General features: G+C 36.5%; 2 protein-coding genes across 2 annotated transcripts in view; one reads left to right on the top strand and one right to left on the bottom strand.

Annotated features, from left to right (window-relative positions):
- LOC121739480 (dynein axonemal heavy chain 6) overlaps positions 1 to 21,091 on the top strand; it is a 69,864-nt gene that overhangs the window by 45,972 nt on the left and 2,801 nt on the right. Inside the window, exons 58-64 of the mRNA XM_042131966.1 lie at positions 279 to 425; positions 560 to 750; positions 14,833 to 15,034; positions 15,269 to 15,509; positions 16,149 to 16,349; positions 16,924 to 17,165; positions 19,611 to 19,901. Of these exons, the coding sequence (XP_041987900.1) occupies positions 279 to 425; positions 560 to 750; positions 14,833 to 15,034; positions 15,269 to 15,509; positions 16,149 to 16,349; positions 16,924 to 17,165; positions 19,611 to 19,901 (1,515 nt within the window). The remainder of the gene's footprint in view (positions 1 to 278; positions 426 to 559; positions 751 to 14,832; positions 15,035 to 15,268; positions 15,510 to 16,148; positions 16,350 to 16,923; positions 17,166 to 19,610; positions 19,902 to 21,091) is intronic.
- Positions 10,929 to 13,137, bottom strand: LOC121739478 (uncharacterized oxidoreductase YtbE-like). The gene is made up of 5 exons (XM_042131964.1): positions 12,859 to 13,137; positions 12,593 to 12,673; positions 12,403 to 12,510; positions 11,778 to 12,058; positions 10,929 to 11,698 (listed from the first exon to the last, which is right to left on the bottom strand). Exons 1-5 carry the CDS (start codon positions 12,968 to 12,970, stop codon positions 11,348 to 11,350), a joined length of 933 nt encoding a protein of 310 aa, XP_041987898.1. The 5' UTR covers positions 12,971 to 13,137; the 3' UTR covers positions 10,929 to 11,347.

Here is a 21,091-nt window from a genome sequence, read left to right on the forward strand (position 1 = left end):
ATTCCACATTAGCAAATCGAATACGGAAAACGTGTGTATGCGTCCAACATAATATCAAAAAATGTATATCGGAAAGATTTTTTTCTATTCTTTCTAGTGTTTTTAGAATCGTTGGTATTTTTAATACTAGTCCCCCTAGTGTTTGCCTTCTCGTTTTACATAGTTATTATTTATTTATTAGTAACTTCTTTATTTATATCAAAATTGTCTTGTCTTAAGAAATATCTTATGGCAGAATACATTTATAATATCTCAACTCACTTATTTCTTTACACAAGGTGCCACCTAAGAAACCTCCTATAGAGATACTGACTGAGCAAATGTGGCTTGCTGTTCACCATCTGCAAGAAAATGAACCTATCTTCGAAGGTCTTGCCAACGATTGTCTTCGATTGATTGAAATCGAAATAGGATCATATTCTTTGGTAAGCCCTTTTTTTTGGGTAATTTTTGTCAAGTTATAAGAATTGAGTCCAGCGTTTTGCTATATTTCCCATAATTATTGCAACCGTTTTATTTTGTAGTGCTCTCACTTTTAATACTGAAATTATATCAACAGGCGATACACTTAGATAAAAAGAACAAGAAATCGACGACAAAGGAATGGAATAAGATCCTGAATCCCTTTGAGAAGCTTATGCTGATAAAGTGCATTAAGGAGGAGAAATTAGTATACGCTATAGCTCAGTATGTGAGCACTAGCCTGGGTCGGGCCTACATCGAGAGCCCCACTGTTCAGTTAAATACACTGTACGTATACCATTTGCCTCTCTGCGCTAGGTAAATATTGAGAAAGTATAATATTGAGAGTAACGGAGGAATTATATAAAATTCCACACAGGTGAAACCCAGTATGTGGAAATACTGCAATAGACTAATACCTACTTTTTAACTGACTTCCAAAAAGGAGGAGGTTATAATATTATGTTCGGCTGTGCATATTTGTTATATGTATTTCTATCAGAAATACATAAAACGAAAATAACAACAACCTGTCCCGAATTCACTAAATCTCACATCTTATATGCCTTTTGTACTACTTACAATTTATTTTTCCTTGTTAGAACGTTTGAGGTTTTTTTTAATTTTACAAATAATTTTTATGGGCGAAATTTGACTAGTCATACGTCTCTCATCATTTCAATTCTACCGTCAATACCAGCTATACTCAACATGCGGTCTGCCTGGGACCTTATCAGTGCCCCGCAAGAAGTTAAACTATTTTGAAATTCACGCTTATCGGCAAAATAGTGCAAAGTCGCCGTGAGAGTCATAATTTTTTTTCCTAAAAGTTGATAAAATTTCACGACTCACGGCGACGGCGGCGGCGATCGCAAATTTTGAAGAACGGCAACTTTTCATCCTAAAAATTTTGTTTGTGGCCCGCGACACCAAGACAAACGTATTCGTGGCCCGTACGAAAAAATTTTAAGTACCACTGGTCGTATAGACTATGATGGAAAATGTTCAAAAGACAAAATGTTTGCCGTCCGTCGACCGTCCTTTTTCGTATACTTTTTAACATCAACGCGAACGGTTAATGCAACGAATAAAAAAAATACCATGGATGTGTAAAGTGTAGTAGCTAGACATTGAAAATTTGCTAAAAAAATCAAGAGATCGCTAAGAAGATTTTATGATTTAGGTAGGTATATAATATCTGCAATTTTCAACTGTAAAGCGAATTTTTAGGGCGTCGACATCCCAAACGTAATAAGCGTCGATGCTGATGTGAAGAGTGCACTCAATAGGTGCGTTTCTAGGTCATCCCGGACATAAATCATCGATTGGGTCCTGTACATGCGCCAGGAGAGATAGGTCAGAGCGCAGGAGCTGACCTAGGCCCTAAATTTCCTAGTACTAGGCTATATCCGGACCGGCCTGACCTAACAGCCAAAACATTACGCACTATCTGTGCCGAGCATTATATTCAATTCATTCAATTCATTTATTTATTTGCTCTAAAAGTGTAATACAGTAGGTGGTAATGATGTTCTTATAGTCTAACACTTTTAGCTATATTATAAAATAGCATGCAAATATACATAATTATTGTAAAAATTTAAAGTAACTCTTATTTGTCCAAAATTAACATTAATCATTAAATATTATTGGAAGTCAACATTCGTCCAAGTAATAATTAAAATAACAAATTGGTAGTGTGATAAATCGTAGTATATCTCGCAATGAAGGAAGTAAGGAATAAAAATTTTCGAACACGGAAAATATAGGGACTTAACGTGATGAATGATGATGCATGGCATTGCATGGTGTTGTGAAGACATATTGCATCTATAATCTATATTACTTATATTAACTACCCTACGATTCCTACGAATAATAAAAACTAATGAAGTAAAGTTTCAGAAGTCTAGCTAAAGCCGTTCTTGAGTTACAGCCTGAGTGGAGACACACAGACGGACGGACGGACGGACATACATCGAAGTCTTAGTAATAGAGTCTTTGGGGCTTTGGGTACGGAACCCTAAAAAACTAACTACAGTTTTGGCTTTTATAGCTATATACTGACACCCCCCGCTTATTATTTTTTTAATATCTATGTACAGAATTTTCATTTCTACAGTTTTATTATAATACTAGAAGACGCCCGCAACTCCGTTGCGCCAAAACTCGTTTATCGCGCTTGTACCGTACATTTTTCCAGGACAGAAAGTATCCTATGTCCTTTCCCGGGACCCAAAGTATCTCCATGCCAAATTTTAGCAAAACCGGTTCAGCGGTTTGGGCCTGAAGAGGTAACAGATAGACAGACAAACACACTTTCGCATTTATAATATTAGTATGGATTTTTTTACGTATAATCTATACTTAATATTATACAGCGGAAGAGTTTGTTTGTTGTGTTGTTTTTCGCGTGGGACGACGGCGAAAAGTTGCAGGTGGTATGATTCCGAACCAGGGCCAGTACCACGAAACGGTTTTGAGACTCAAACAATCGTACTAGAACGTTGCGTCCTTCTCTAACAAACGTGAAATGACGTTGTTACAGCAGGACGTGGCATTCTCTTCCGATTATTTGAGTCTCAAAACGGTTTCGTAGTAGGCCTACAGGGGCGTAGCTACCGCCGTATCAGCCGGATCAATTATACGACCTACGGAGACCCCAAGGTGCCTAAGCAAAAATTAATAAAACCATCCCAAATTTTTTAAATTTCAGAAATGAGAAAAGTAAAAAAAAGCAATTTCTTTTTTCCCGAGTAAAGACTCAAGCGTGCGTTTTTTAAGAACTTCTATGGGACAGAAACGCCTGTTATCATGGGCGTACCCTACTGGATCATGTTGACATCCCTACTAAGTATATTATCTCGTACTTTTATCTATAAAAATTAAAACTTTAGAAAAACGAAAGTCATCATCAGCTATGAATGATTTAATTAATCAGTTTGCCGAAAAAAAGGCAAGGAGAGATATTTGAATTGTTTTTAAAAATGTGACAGGTAGATAATTATGATGAATTAATATTTCTTTTAATTTCGACGTAATTCCAAGGGGTCCAAGCTGTTTGAAACACTATGGCAGTCAACAATTCGAGCGGCCCTTCGTTGGAGGGAGCAATTGGTATTTTGGCGCCCCTGCCCAGAGATGAGACAATATTCCATATGAGGCCGAACCTGCGCCTTGTAAAGTTTGTAGGCATTGGTACGGACTGAAGTAGGTACTATCTCGCTCTGTTAAGAACACCAAGCTTCTTCGAGGCTAACTTGGCATTGGCATTACCCTCTAGATCAGGGGTCACTAATTGGTTTCGCTCACCCCGAGCGAAAAAGCGAAGCGAGCGTTTTAAGACAGACAGAAGATGAGATAACAATGAATATCACTGAAGTTTGGAGTGAAATATTGGTGCAAGCTATAGATACCTATTAACATTAAATCCTGGAGATGTTGAAGTCCTAAGATGAACAAAGATCATCTTCGAACATGCTTGGTCCGCACACAATGGGTCGGCGGTCCGGATGCGGACCGCGGTCCGCCATTTGGTGACCCCTGCTCTAGATGATATCGGAACTGGATATGTTGACGCCAAGTATCTCAATGCTAGGGAAGATGGTAAAAGATGTGTCCTCAAAACGAGGATATATGACCATTGGTGACCTTTTTAGTGCTAAACGAGCTGGAGCAATTTTTCTGTTATTTGGCACAGATAAGAAGTAGACCACGTGAAGGATCATGGGCTATTGTTTGTGGACTAATTTGTCTGTGAAATATCTAATTTACGCGGGTGAACCTGCGCGGAACGTCTAGTTCCTTGATATTCCTCATTATTTGAATTAAAATTACTTATAGTTAAATACCTAAATGAAATATATTTTTAAATAACTATTTAATTAGGGATCTTGTCAATTGGATTTTTTTTTTCTTATTAGATTTGCCGCTGGTTTCGTAAATTTTAGCTTCGAAACTGGGCCCGTACCACGAAACAGTAGGCCTACTATGAAACCGTTTTGAGATTCAAACAATCGAACGAGAATGCCGCGTCCTGCTCTAACAACGTCATTTCACGTTTGTTACAGTAGGACGCGGCATTCTCGTCCGATTGTTTGAGTCTCAAAACGGTTTCATGGTACAAGCCCAGTTTTGAGACTGTTGGGGAGGGGAAGAGGGGGATTTCGGGACAAGCTCGAGCGTGTCAGATTAAGCTTTTGTATAGGCTTAGTTATCATGGTATAGAAATCAGATTTCTCACATGGTGGGTTATTTTTTTATTTTTTTATATTGAAATGTCATCGAATCTGTCAGATTAAGATAGAGGATGTTTAGTATACCCCAAAGAAGCTTCCATATAAAGCACTGACGATTCAAAGGTTAGGTTAGCCTGTAGGGACTTGGGACATTTTAAAATATAAAAAAATAAAGCTTCATATTTTCCTAACTAAGCCTCACAGATATTTTATTTTGCACTAAAATAAATGATCTAGTATTTTTTAGGTGAATATATTTATAATTAACCTGAATAAGCAATTTTCTGGATATATTTTCTTTTTCAAAACTTTAAAAACAGCTGTAGTTTCTGAACCCACCACTAAAATAAAAAAAAACGCTCTTATTATTTTTTTATCAGGTTTACCTAATGTACAAAACCTACTAGGTCTCCATGACGCTCGAGTGACTATAAAATTAGCACCTTCCCCTACTACAAACAATCGTACAAGAAGAAAACAAACGTGAAATGACGTTGTTAGTGCAGGACGCGGCATTCTCGTCCGATTGTTTTAGTCTCAAAACGGTTTCGTAATTCGTAGTAGGCCTACTGAATACGGAATTTAAGAAAACCTCGTTAAGGTATCGAGATCTAATGTAATATTAATACTATACTCTATAAATCGTATTTTTTTCTCTACTATACTCCACTCGGGCTATCTTGCCGCTAGCAGTCGTTGACTCCTTGTCAAAAACTTGTCATTTTCCATATAATTTATAAACCGCGATTGACAATGAAGTGTCAGATATTGCCAATCGTGGTTTTATATGGAAAATGACTAGTTTTTGACAGGGAGTCAATGACCGCTAGCGACAAGATAGCCCGAGTGGAGTATAACTATGTATGTAGACAGCGAAATTTCTTATAAAAATAATTATACAACATTTTTATAAAAATAAGTTATTTGACACAGACATATTGTAAGTACTGTACTTATTAGTTATTACTTCAGTGGTGGTTGATGATTTTTTCAAGTTTGAAAAGTGTTTTAAGCCAAATTAAGCGTGGACGCCGTAAACGCTCTTAAGAGGAGTCCACACCTACCTTTTTTTCATACAAACGTTGTCCCCTATTTCCTCTCTGGATAATGCTAGTAGAGTTATAATTTTTTTCCTGAATATCTACGGCCACTAATACAATGTCCCTATGTTTTCTTTTTTTTCATAATTTAATTATCAAATAAGATATGAACGTACTAAAACTCAAAAAAATGGCCAGATTTTCCGCTGTGTTCAAACATCCAGAAAACAGATTTGGCTAGATTATACAAAAAAAATAAAACATAGAAACAGCTCAAGCCTTTCTTTAATCTTTAATGAAAAAGTACTTAAATCGGTTAAGTTTTGGAGAAGGAATCAGGGGACAACGAATCGTTGGTTTTCTGCAGTTGTCTCTATCGCGTTCTGTGGTATAGGCTTGAGGTACCTAAGGGAGACAGCTATAGATATTACACGTACTTTTTCTTCATTCCTCTAGCCCCTGGTGTATCCTCTTAACATCACGCGGCCCACAAATAACGTCCCGGCGCAGCGCGCACAGTGGTCCGAAATCGATAAATAGTGGACATTCGTAAAAAACTTGGATTTTGGTGTGGAAAAAAATACTGTTCGATAGATTTTAAGAAGAGTAACAACAAATCCTCATTAAGTTTTTTGCAAAAATGTATTTTTAAGGTGAAAAAATTATTACGAAAATATTGTTGGGACAGAATCTATAAATAGATATTTTGCAAAAACTACTAGGACATACTGGTTCATTTTTGAAATAAGTAAAGTTCTAGTGGTATGTAAGGTTTAGAAAAAATATGCGCTAATTTACTTTCAGCCTTTTGCAGTAGAGGGGTTCAACATTTTGAAGTAATTTTACTAACTTTTTAGGTAAGGAAAAAATACCATTCGATAGATTTCTTAAAGAGTAACAATAAATCCTTAATATTTTTTTTTACAAAAATATATAAGTATTTAAGGTGAAAAAAAAAATTATTACGAAAATTCTGTACGGGAAAGAAGTAAAGAATCTACAAATCGTTTTTTTTCAAAACCTACTGAGCCATACTGAATAATTTTTTAAACAAGTGAAATTCTAGTGGTACTTTTATAAGGTTTAGCAAAAAAATTACGCTAATTTACGTGCAGCCTTTTGCACTAAAAAAATTCAAAATTTTGAAATAATTGTACGTTAATTTCTTAGGTGTGGAAAAAAATACCAGTCGATAGAATTATAAAAGAGTAACAATAAATCCTCCATAAGTTTATTTTTTGCAAAAATTCTATTTTATAGATTCTTTCGAATACAACTTTTTCGTACTTAATTATATTTTTTTCACCTTAAAAATACATTTTTGTAAAAAACTTATTAAGCATTTATTGTTGCTCTTCTTAAAATCTATCGAATTGTATTTTTTTCCACACCAAAATCCCAACTATTTAGCGATTTCGGACCACTGCGCGGCGGCGCGACGACAGGCCGCAGGGCGAGCCGAATGCGGCCCCGGGCCGCGAGTTTGGGATAGCTGCTCTATTATCACTTTGTTTTGTTACACGCGGTATACCAGTTGGGCTTGATATAACTTTACCAAATTGCATAGGTCTACCATCATCCATAATATTTTATATCATACAACATAATATTATGCACCTTCAGACTGGTGGCCTATTAACCTATTTTACGTGCGCTATTTAACATTACTCACAGCTCTTCCCTGAAACCCGGGATATCGATTGATTTTAAATATGTGTAGTTAGACAGGAAAAATATTCACTTTATATTTTATATGAATTTATAAATTATATTTTTATTTACTTAATAATATTTATTAACAAAGGCTTTCAAATAGTTTTGCAATCCTGTAGAAAACATTATAATAATATAATTACTATGCACTATGCACCATTCAAGATAAGTAGATATATAAGTCTTATTTAAAAAAATAATTTTAAGGTAGGTTACATTCAAGACAAAAATCTCGGGCGCTTCACGAACGAAGAATTCATTATTATTTTTAACGTTGATTGAGTACAGAAATAGTTGAGGTTTAGCCGAATCCGGAAAAAGGCACTATTAGATAGGAAACATTATTTAATACTTTTTAGTTCATATTATAAGGATGTTATTATTGTTTTTACCTTGGAAGTCGGTTTTAATTTTTTGTTAAAAATAATAATTTCACTCTTTTTAGTTACCTACTAACCATCGCGTAAGAAAATACTTCAACCCCTTAATATTATCTTAATCTTGGTAAATGCTTACAAACCTACCCCAATTTATTTGACAAACTACTACAAAAGAAAGCCGACGGAGCCCCGCTACGCGGGGCTTGTCGGCTTTCTTTTGTAGTCCATCTCTTACGCGATGGTTAGTAGGTAACTAAAAAGAGTGAAATTATTATTTTTAACTTTTATAGTGCACAAGTGTGTGCGCAATACACAAGAGCACTCTGGTTTCAATGAAATCAGGCCAGTTACGCATGAGTTATTTTATAGTGCCCAAGTGTGTGCGCAATACACAAGAGCACTCTGGTTGTTACGCAGGAGTTATGTTATAGTGCCCAAGCGTGTGCGCAATATGCAAGAGCACTCTGGTTTCAATGAAACTAGGCCAGTTAAGCAGGAGTAATTTTATAGTGCCCAAGTGTGTGCACAATACACAAGAGCACTCTGGTTTTAACGAAACCAGGCCAGTTACGCAGGAGTAATTTTATAGTGCCCAAGTGTGTGTGCAATACACAAGAGCACGCGTTGTGAGCCATTTTTTCGCTCTATTGTATTTTTTCGCTATATTGTATCCATATACAACCATGTGAGTTGTGACATTGGTGACCCTGACATGGTAGTGATGAAGATGATGATGATGAATATAATTTGCATAGTAGCATATGCTTTCAGTTCTTAAAACAACGCCTAAGCCCCCAAACTTGTATCTATAAGGAATCCGGAGTTCTCTTAGTATCTTCGGAACCATAGTATACCTTGGTGCGAAATCTTGCGTTTTGGTAGTATATGCTTAGGATGCTTCTCATAAAACCAAAATCACCATATGTTTCCATATAAATTTTGAGGAGTTCCCTCGATTACTCATGGATCCCATCATCAGATCACCACTTTTGTGAAAATGGGACCAAATTGGAGTGCAACCTAATATAACAAAACAAAAATGTTGAAAATCGGTTCACAAACGGCGGAGTAGTGGTCGAACATACAAAAAAAAATAAAACAATATATCCACAGCCGAATATATAACCTCCTCGTTTTTTGGAAGTCGGTTAAAAATACAAAAAAATCGCAAAAAGATCCGCCAAGCCATGAAATCTAGGAAAACAATATTTTGCCTTCGCAGTGCATACACATTTGGAAAATTATAAATGGCATCGCAAATCCCAATAATACATATAAATTCTATACTTACTATGGAGGCTTTACAATTTTTCATTCAATTATTATTTTATATTTTTTCTACAGTCTGTCAAGAAAGTGAAGAAATTAAAAAGTGGCAACATCGTAGTGTCATCCCTTTTTTCTAAGATAGATTTGAAAGGGATGACACTACGGTGTTGCCAATTTTTGATTTCTTCGCTTTCTTGACAGACTATAAATGTTTGTTACTTCCCTCATTTACCGACATAGTCATATAACATATTATATTTTATGATATAACATATTGGTTAGGGATAATAAAGGCTCGTACCAAATCATAAAGTGGCGTAGCAACTAGCACAGCTAAGATTACGTCAGCATTTTAAAATTATAGTTGTGAACTATCCATATTTTTTGTAATCAGAGGACAAAAAATATGGATACCTACAGGATCCAGTAAGCTCAATGCAAATAAAAGAGTTACCGTTATTTTATTTTTATTCACAAGCTAACATCCATTGTCATGATGACATAACATTCATGAATATGAGTTATATAGTAATATAGCCCGGTCACCGAACATGTAGAAATTCGTTCATTGACCTTTATTTGGTATACAATGTCTCTTTCAATCGCACATGAAATTGTATCTATAGGGAGGAGATAGAGAGAGAAAGAGATAAGTAGAGAGGTCAATGGCCGAATTTTTATACTATAGATGTTGAAAGTTGATATGAACAAAAGGATTATAATATAAAAAATATTATGTAGATTTTACAAACGTAACAATAAATTATAAATTAATATATGAACTAATTACTAACAAATAAATGAAGGGTCCACTGCAATAATGATGAGTGTCCTAAGTTGTTAGTTCGATAATTGGGTTTTTAAATTTAGAACGATATAACGAAACGTAACGGTAAAGATTATTTTAAAGGAAACGCGTGTGACATTGAGCACTTTAGCCGTGTAGCCGAAATAATATTAAAAAATCGGCCAAGTGCGAGTTAAACTCGCGAACGAAGGGTTCTGTACCTCAATCGAGCAAAAATAGGCTGAAAATTGTGTTTATTTTTTGTATGGGAGCCCCCTTAATTATTTAATTTATTTAAATTTTATTATTGATTATTAAAGTACAAATATAACTGAGTATTTCGTCAATATTTCAAGTGCCTATGTATTTCAGTTATTGATATCGGGCAAAAAATAGCAAAAAAATCACGATTGTTGTATGGGAGCCCCTGTTAAATATTATTTTATTTTGTTTTTAGTACTTGTTGTTATGACGGCAACAGATATACCTACACAATCTGTGAAAATTTCAAAAATATAGCTTTAGCGGTTCTTGAGTTACAGCCTGGAGACACACAGACAGACAGACGGACAGACATTGAAGTCTTAGTAATAGGGTCCCGTTTTGACCCTTTGGGTACAAAACCCTAAAAAACATATTTATCACGGAACTATAAGCGATGTTGCTAATTTTGTAAATACTTTTAAGATATTATTTTAAGTGACCGAATGGCGTTAATGGTAAATTTTTTAATTTTTTTTTTTGACGTTCATCATTATTGCAGTGGACCCTTCAAATGTTATAATGCATTACTTATTTTCACTTTGCATTGCATTATTTTCTAATTATTGTAATCCCTTAATATCAAATTAATCACTTTTTAAGCGCCCCTTCGCCAGCCTGGGATAGTGTAAGATATGGATTAAAATTTAATCCATAATTAATGTTGCATGTTGACATGACATTTAATCCTTAAATGTCAGTTTAATGATATTTTGATAATAATTCAGGCCAAACTGTTTATAAAATGGTTTTGATTCTTTTAAAATTATATTTTATTTTTTAAATATTTTTCATCAATTGTTATCATTATTCATTTTCAAGTGAACCTTAAAACTCAATTTGAGCATAGACTGATATGCACATAATTTATTGTACATTTAATACATTCAATAATATAAATAGTTAATACTACCAAGTACCAAGGAAGAAATAGTCTTCCATTTTAATTAAATCTTGGGGTCACAGCATTTTCAATAGAATAAATTCTTATTTGTCATATTATGTACCTCAACCCTCAAGTACCTCAATATTCAATAATTTCAATTTGATAAATATTTTATTATTATCTTATTATGGACATTTTAAAATGCCTACATCCAAATAAAAAAGTTTTTAGGTTTCGAATTTAAAATTTCAACAAAAATTGAGTTCAAGTTTTATGAAACAAAAACAAGACAATCAAGTATCAAGATTAGTTTAAGCCACAAGGCTTGGGTCCCAAGCGTACTTGACGTTTTTATTCAAACTATCAAGTAACAAAAGATCCATTTGGGACAAATTGACTTTGATGTGTATATTGGACCCGATATGCTCGGGATTGACAGACTTTGGTATAACAGCAACATCCTGCTGCAAAGCCCACAGCAGAGCTACTTGAGCGGGGGTTACGTTGTAGCGTGTAGCAATGCTACGCACTAGTGGTTCCTCAAGCAGTTCCATATTCCCCATAGATGTCCCACCAAGCGAGCAATATGCCTGGAGGCATATGTCATTATCTTGGCAGTACTGGTGAAGCTCTGGTTGATAATAGTATGGATGCCACTCAACCTACAATACATAAAAATTGTTTAGAATGTAAAAATAAAATCGAAAAACCTTAAACAATTTTGGTTGATAAATTACTTACCTGATTGACCATTGGCACAATGCTGCTGTGATCAGTTAATTGAATCAAATGCTTCACAGTAAAATTGGACACTCCAATACACTTTGCCTTGCCTTGACGGTACATATTGACCATGGCATGCCAAGTCTCACTTCGCAATTTTTGGTTCATAGGGTTGTCAGCACTCATTTTAGCAGTGCCAGGAAAATGGATCAAATAGAGGTCCACATACTCCATTCCCAGATTATTAAGAGATTTTTCCAATGCTTTCTGTACGTTATGATATCCATGATCGGACGGAGCTAAAATTTACCAAATCCCTGTTTATCACCTTATCACAAATGCAAAATATTATAGTATACTATTAAGGTGCTCCAGAGTCAAACATTACATCAGTGAGGGAGGAGAACCAAGCATTACGGTGCACACCTAGCAATGATACAATGTGTAATATCTTGATACAACTTGTAACATCAATGCTATGTGACAGTGAAGTTAAATTGCTTCAAAGTCAAATCTATAATGTTAAAATACATGTGAATGCTCGTCAGTCACGGAGGTAGTATTGTAATAAAATGCTCAAAGTCAAATCTATAATGTTACATTTCATGCAAATGCTCCCAGTTTACAAAAAAGAAATACTCACATAATTTTGTTGTAATAAAGACATCTTGACGGGTTAGGCCGTATTTAGGCAAAAGATGACGGAGGGAATCTCCCAGAAACTGCTCATTGCCATACACTGCCGCTGTATCTATTTTGAAATATGAGAGTTGTGAATAAGATATTGATGCGAATTTACAAAATAAAAATAAATAATATTATGGTTGACTTACCAAACATGCGATAACCTGCTCCTAATGCTGCATCCAGGGTTCCATGTAATATTTCAGACTCTCGTATACGATATGTGCCAACTAAAATAAATAGAAAAAGTTTGTATTATAATATAAAACTATATTTTATTACTATTTACTAATTAGTATTATAAATATAAATTGATATAGAAAAGACTAGTCAAAGTACGGTATGTTAAATTAGATACATGCTATCAATCGTAAGTTATTGTTATTTAACTTATAGGCAAGTTCAGAATACTTACATCCGATTGCTGGCATTTCATATCCATTGCTTAAAGTGATTTTTTTGTAAGCATAATTGACATAGACATCCTCGCTCGCCTCACAGAAACCTTCGCTCTCCACACTGGCCATGGCTATATTTTGTTCAAGGTAGTTTGGGAAACCACCTTACCTTCGCTTCCTCTCGCCAAACACTGACGGACTTTGTTTTGGTGGTGGTAGTTTGTAGACAGATCCACGACAAATCTATTGATTTCTCGTGAACATTGTGTATTGTACAGTGTTCACGCTGTTTTCGATGTTGTGTTTTGACAGCTGACTTTTGACGTTTGACAGCAGCTGTCAGAGTAGGAGTTGCCAATTTATAAATTTGCCCTCCCCCATATGTATTATGTTCTGTTATCTGAAATTATATACAGGGACGAGTGCAATAAAGATGCTGCGAAATGCGAATTGGTGTCACCTGATCCAAAACTTGTACCCTTTATATGTAATTTACTAATTAGTAATTACTTATTACATGATGTGCTAGATAGAACTATTATTATATTACGTGCAAAATAGAACTATAATAAATATAATATAGGCATAAAAAAAGCCGGCATTTGTAAAATCAAAACAGAGAGGCTTCTGTACTTGTACTATTAGCAGCTATTCTGTGCTAGTATTATATATTTTACATGCGCTACTCTTAAAATTCCCGCACATCCCTATAATTGTATGATATATGATTAAAAATCATAACATTTTGTAAGTATTTCCTTGTTTTTAATGCCCAGTTACTTTTGTGGTTGTGCCTTTTTTTTTAATACTACCTAATTTTATTTTTCCCTAAATCACGGAAAATTTGTAATACTAATAACCCTATCATTGCCACAGACTAATAAGCGATATGTACTACGTATATCATTGCTTGCTGAAGTATGCAACAGGTGTTCTAATATAATCCAGTGTTTCCATACTTAGTAGGTATGATACTTAGCTACTTAAGAGGAGTCCACACCGTCCTTTTTTCCATACAAACGTTGTCCTCTGTTTCCTCCCTGGATTATGCTAGTAGAGTTATAATTTTTTTCCTCAATATCTACGGCCACTAATACAATGTCCCTATGTTTTCCTTTTTTTCGTAATTAAATTATGAAATAAGATATGAACGTTCAAAAACCGAAAAAAATGGCCAGATTTTCCGCTGTATTCAAACATCCAGAAAACAGATTTGGCTAGATTTTACAAAAAAAATAAAACATAGGAACACAGCTCAAGCCTTTCTTTAATCTTTAATGAAAAAAGTACTTAAATCGGTTAAGTTTTGGAGAAGGAATCAGTGGACAACGTCGTTGATTTTCTGCAGTTGTCTCTATCGCGTTCTGCGGTATAGGCTTGAGGTAAGGGAGACAGCTATAGATATTACACGTACTTTTTTTCATTTCTCTAGGCCCTGGTGTATCCTCTTAATTATAATTTTTGTGGCCTTATTTTTTATTTTATCTAATAGGGATGATGACAAGGTCAAAGATTAGCAAATTTTGTTAATAAAATAAAGAAATCACGGTAAAAAATAAGTGTTCCCAAAATTTCAGCTTGATAGCATTTCAAGTAGTTATTGTTTTTGTTACGCGCCTTCAAAGTTGGATATTCAAGTCGAATTTTTTTTCAATTAAATTTCTTAATATTTGTATACCATTCGATAACTTATGCAATAGCAACTTTTGTTATGAAACCACTTTCATAAACGCAACATTTAATATACCTATCGAACAGAGTTCTCTCCTGATGCGTACAAACTACGAAAGAGTGACGTCATACTTTCGTAGCACTTTGTATGGAGATTTTCGGGCAGGTCTATTTAATGAGATGTTTGAATAATTGTCATACCTATCTTAGTGATTTTTTTTAGCTATCAGAGTCATTCTTTCAGCGATGTTTCTATTTTTAAGGGTCTTTCAATTACCAATAAGAAAAAAAATAGTCATCATGCCTATTTGATATTTCAGATACGCTGATACGAGATCTACCATACCACTTGTGTTTGTTCTAAGCACAGGTTCGGATCCCTTCGGAGCATTCCAAAAATTCGCCACGGAGATGGGTATGAGGGACCGATTGAGGTCCATATCGTTAGGTCAAGGACAGGGACCAGTGGCTGAGAAGATGATCAACAATGCCAAACCTAAAGGGGATTGGGTTTTCTTGCAGGTAGTATAAAGAGCCATACGTTTAGTGTCATATTATACCTTTTTTTATTCCCCTGACACAATATACTTACCAAATCTCCCTAATATAATATACGATAAGTAGCTGCGTCAATCGTCGTTGTTCATACAATGTCATGTTTCGTCGCGTGATGCGACGAGTGCGAGTCATATTCGCTAGAAAGACTGCAGGACCTCATAAGTAGGTACTTAAAATATGAAACATTGCAATTTTTAGAACTGTCACCTAGCGGCATCTTGGATGTTAAGCTTGGAAGTGCTTGTGGCGGCTCTGGGCAATGAAGATGCCCCACCTAACCCGGAGTTTAGACTGTTCCTCAGCTCTATGCCTACACCAAAGTTCCCAGTGTCCGTCCTACAGAACTCAGTCAAGGTGACCAACGAGCCGCCCAAAGGACTGAAGGCTAATGTGAAGAGGGCTCTCATAGAAATGGACGAGGACTTTTATGAAAACCACGGTACCTACATAATATATATTCTTTACATTGTTTTACTTCATTATATTCTCCCATAACATCAAAATCTGGTTGTTATGGACTAATTATTACATTTTACTTAATGCACATCTTTATAATTTCTGACTTCCTTGATAGCTCAATTAACTATAATAATAGTAAAACCGAAACCGAAAAAAAGGAACCCATTCATGGGTTCATTTTCCGCAAAGATTTTTCGAACTTTCGAGCTAATAATAAAAATATAATAATATCTATGGACGCTTCACACCACGTCAGTCTGGCCCTGTGCTAAGTACCTAAAGGACTTGTGTTACAACTTACAGGTACCAGACAACGGAAATATATTTAATACTTTTATACTATACTTACATATATTTAAGATTTTTATTATATCATACACATACACATATTTAATACACATCCAGACCCGGGAACATTGAAAACTTTTTGTTCCGTCGGCGAGATTCGAACCCGCGACCCCCGGCTTGAGCTACCAACGCGCTCACCACTGAGCCACAGAGGTCGTCTGAGGTCGTCAGAGCCACAGTAGTTAGTGTCTAGTGATTTCTAGTGGTTTCATTCAGTGATGAGTGATGACTGCTGACTTCTCAAGTGGTTTAATTAATCGAATGATTACAGTGCTAGAACAAGACTGGCGTACTATGCTATTCGGCATCTGTATATTCCACGCGGTCATACAAGAACGGAAGAAGTTTGGGCCTCTCGGCTGGAACATCACTTACGAGTTCAACGACAGCGACCGAGAGTGTGCCATGCTTAATATGCAGATGTTCTGCGAGCTCGGGCACGTACCTTGGGACGCCCTAGAGTATATTACCAGTGAGTGTTGACGGCTCTTCAACTCTCCGTCAGGGCCTGATTTATGTTCTTTATTATGTTTTTATGACCTTTTATTTCGCCGCTCCTATGTACCAACTCTGCCACCATCCGTGGACGCTGCCGCCCATAGGCCATGGCCTATACTGCCTATACGTAAATCCAAGGCCGTGGCATATGCTTCACTAGCATACCAGCTGAATAAATTCTTCGAAGCTTAGAGCAATAGCGCACTAGCGGCTAGGCCGCAGCGGTCAGGTCGCGGCGGCCATCGAGAGCTTGGTGAGGCCGCTGGCCGCGTGGCGACCAGGTGCGCGTCGTCTATGGCGATTTAATACTAGGTAATTAGGTAATCTATCTCGATGGCCGCCGCGACCTGGCCGCTGCGGCCTAGCCGCTAGTGCGCTATTGGGCTTAGGGGCTAGCCGGTGTGTAGAACTTGCTAACTACGTCATTGCTTCGTAAGCTTGGATTTCGTTTGATTAGATTACACCTTCATTTATTTTTTACTTAGTTATTTGGTTTTTTAAGGCCACGTCATATATATTGCCTTTTAAAATTAGAATATTGACCACAGGTCAAATAACATACGGTGGTCGCGTCACGGATATGTGGGATCAGAGATGTTTGACGACCATTCTGAAGCAGTTCTTCTCACCGCCAACATTGGAGGAGGGATACACTTATTCCTCCTCCGGGACGTACTATTGCCCAGCGCTGGACAAACTGGAGATAGTTAGGGAAGTCGTGGACAACTGGCCAGCAATTGAAGATCCTGAAGTGTTTGGAATGCATGATAATGCTAATATTGCGTTTGAGGTAAGATTAAAAGCGGGCCCAAATTTTTCTATAATGCGTTGCGAATTGCGATGCATTGTCGCAGGGACTCTGAGGTTTTCTTTGCATATCTCTAAATAGTATAAAACAAAGTCGCTTTCCGCTGTCTGTATGTATGTGTGTATGTATGCTTAGATCTTTAAAACTACTCAACGGATTTTAATGCAGTTTTTTTTAATAGATTGAGTGTTTCAATAGGAAGGTTTATATGTATAACATATGCATAATATGGTAGAGAAACACTGATAATTTTAGAGGTTTCTAATGTTATGTCGTAAATAAATTCATTTTTTTGCGTTTATATTGCAAACGCTGGCTAAACCCTACGAGATAGATCAAAATAATGTACTACAGTATTGTACACCTTAATAAGGTAAACAAAAAAGCCGCGATGGTATATGTCTATTTCTTAGGGATAACTCACAATAGCCATTTTTGTTAATGGCTTATTTACGAAGCGATTTTAACAATTTACAACATTAACCCTTATCCAAATAAACATGTTTGTAAGCTAAGACATTAAATGTAGATTATATTTGTCTTTTACACTATACAATTTCGATCAATACTTTAGAAGTTTTCAAACGTATAAACTTACGCGGAATCAAAAAATATGTCGCGCGGCGGCGGCCGAGGGACATAGCGGTTACGGCGGAACCGGCCGGGGGCTCTCATAAGCTTCGGGCTTATGTTATTGTAGTAGATAGTGTATTTCGTCATTGTGTGGTTGTGCAGACGGTAACGCAGAGGAGCAACCACAGCGCTTTCTTTCAAATATTCATTGTTTCTGGTTCTTTGGTTTCTGAATTGTCGATAAAAATATATTTGACTTGGTTAGAAAAACGGACTTTTGTTTTTGCTTTGCGATTGGGTTATTTGTTGCTTTGTGGGTATTACTATACGATCATGCCTGGAAGACGTCGTCGTTCGAACATAGGTCGTAGTACAGTGAATGCCAAAAGAGCACGTTCAGCAAGAGATGAAGAATCGTCAACGGAACGTGAGACTCGCCTCAGCCAGAATAGTGATAGAAATCGGATACAGAGAGAAAGAGAATCGTCTGTAGAGCGTGAGGCTCGCCTCAGTCGGAAAAATGATAGAATTCGGATACAGAGAGAAAGAGAATCGTCTGTAGAGCGTGAGGCTCGCCTCAGCCAGAATAGTGATAGAAATCGAATACAGAGAGAAAGAGAATCGTCTGTAGAGCGTGAGGCTCGCCTCAGCCAGAATAGTGATAGAAATCGAATACAGAGAGAAAGAGAATCATCTGTAGAGCATGAGGCTCGCCTCATCCAGGATAGGGATAGGCATCGAATACAGAGAGCAAGAAAATCATCCGCACAGACACATAGCAACACCGAACAAAACGAACAACCAAACAGCCACAGACCCGAGAGAGTAACTAATTCATGGGTAAATAAAGAAAATTCTGTCAATTTTTGCGAAACTTTTATCGTTTACGCAGCACAATAGGAAAAATCACCCGATTTTGAAACATTCTTCATTGGTGCTCCGCTTCTATTGGTCTTAGCGTGATAATATATTATAGGCTACATCCTACTAATATTATAAAGGCGAAAGTTTGTTTGGATGTATGGATGTGTGGATGTATGGATGTTTGTTACTCTTTCACGCAAAAACTACTGAACGGATTTTAATGAAACTTTACAGTACTATAGCTTATACATCAGAATAACACATAGGCTACAATTTTAACCGACTTTCAAAATGGGGGAGGTGTTATGTTCGTTTTCTTATATTCAACGATTACTCCGCCGTATGTTACCCGATTTTTATATCCACAAAAGTGGTGATCTGATGAAGGATCCATAAGTAATCGAGGGAGCTCCTCAAAACTTATAGGGAAACGTGTGGTGACTTCGGTTTCGTGAGAAGTATTCTAAGCATATGCTACCAACAAGTAAGATTTTGCACCGAGGTATACCTGGTATACCGTGGTTCGGAAGGTGCTGAGAGAACTCCTGATTCTTTATAGATACAAGTTTGGGAGTTTCGGCGTTGTTTTAAGAACAGGAACCATATGCTACTATGCAAATTACATTCATCATCATCATCATCATCACTACCATATTATACCATTTCATAGTCTTTTAGATCGAGACTCGAGTTTCTCAAGCGATAATTTAAAAAAATCTTTATTTTATTTCTAAAAATAGTTTGACTATAGGCTATATTATATAATATATTATCACGCTAAGACTAATACGACCAAAGAAACTCAGGAAAATGCGGGAAAAACGGGGAAAATATTTTTTATGGGAAAATGTACGGTTTCTGTAAAATTCCTAATCTACGCGGGCGAAGCCGCGCGGGACATCTAGTTTTATATAATTATTAAATTGAAAGTATAACAACATCCTATCGAGTAATCCTATCACGTATCCTAATTATGTATCCTATTTACAGCACAAAGAAACAACTAGTCTGGTGCAGACCATAGTGGACGTCCAGCCCCGTTCTGTCGAGTCCTCAGGGGCGGACTCTCCAGACCAGATAGTCTGGCGGATATGCGACCAGACCCGAGCGACAGTGCCCAAGGCGATCGACAAAACCAGCGTTAACGCGACCCTGATGGTCGCGGACGATATGGGTCAGCTACACTCCCTGACGACCGTCCTGCTGCATGAGACTGACCGATTCAACACCCTCCTCAAACTGATTCATGTGTCACTTGTGGATTTACAGAATGCAATAAAGGTAAGTGATTACTTAAAGTTGGTTTCTACTATTTGAGTTTGGCAATTGAGAATCTATTTCCTGAGACAGTACAACCACTTTTCTAATCTCCATCGGCATATCGACACAGTACGGAAATGAATTTAGGTATTGTATGGTATTGCCTATTAGTAATTTTATAGTAAAGGTTTAGTTTACTTTTAGAAAAATATTCATAGAGACGTTTGATGTTTCTACTTAACTATGTAATTATTAATTAGTGAGCTACGTTAGTTTTGGATAGGTAGTACCTACTAATTCCCATCTCGCTCTGTCGCGAAGCATAAAAATTACGACTTACGTAATACAGAAAATTAGTATCCTTTGTGTTTTAAGCTCGCGAGCTGAGCGCATGACAGCCTGGGAATATAAGTTATTGATTTTGAATGATGTAGGATTTCGTTGAGCTATTAATAGTTGAGCAAGATGGCTGCACTTCCACGAATGTGCAGGGAGCCCGTCGCAATATTTGGGTCAACCAGGTCTGTACGGTCACCGATTTCAGACTTATTGGATTGCGTATGATGAAATTATCGAGACCTAGATTGTAGAATATAATGGAATGAAGGTAGATTGAAGTTGGTAGGTACCTACTACCTACCCCTGATTTTATTACGTTCAGAACTTGGAGTAATATTCTTGTTAGATTTCAGAATTCAGGTTTTAGGAGGCGCTTTCTTTATTTCAGGCTTGAAACACTCACTAACTCGACTCCATTAAATTAAAGTTAAGTAATCATTAAAAAAAAGCATGTCTCTGAGTACGGCCGTAAGTAAAGTTTTAAAGTGCCTTCTTAAAGGAATTAAATTAGGTATCTGGCTATCTTTCTAATAGGGCTTGCCTATATTTATACCTAACCTATACCTAACACAATAACAAAAAAAAAACTCAAGTCGGACTTGTAGTTCCGGAGGCATGCGAACACAAACATAAAAACATAGGTAGGCACATGCAGGTAGGTACCTACTACCTGGTACATGATACATGAACATTGAACATAGGTTCGACCATCGAAGAAACTGATTCATAGTCAGATAGCGGACCTACGTGATTTGGTCGGGCTATGTCAATTCAATGTCTAGTGGCTGGGTTTGACAGAAAGTGACCAAATTAGGTAGGTCTGCAGTCTGCCTATGAATCAATTTCTTCGATGGTACATTCATACATACATA

This window comes from Aricia agestis, chromosome Z (genome assembly GCF_905147365.1).
Source record: "Aricia agestis chromosome Z, ilAriAges1.1, whole genome shotgun sequence".
NCBI lineage: Eukaryota > Metazoa > Arthropoda > Insecta > Lepidoptera > Lycaenidae > Aricia > Aricia agestis.

Coding starts and splice junctions, on each gene's coding strand:
- LOC121739478 (XM_042131964.1), bottom strand. CDS start 12,970: ATGGCCAGTGTGGAGAGCGAAGGTTTCTGTGAGGCGAGCGAGGATGTC. Junction 12,059..12,402: donor CTTTATTACAACAAAATTAT/GTGAGTATTTCT, acceptor GGTAAATTTTAG/CTCCGTCCGATCATGGATAT. Junction 11,699..11,777: donor TTGTGCCAATGGTCAATCAG/GTAAGTAATTTA, acceptor TATGTATTGTAG/GTTGAGTGGCATCCATACTA.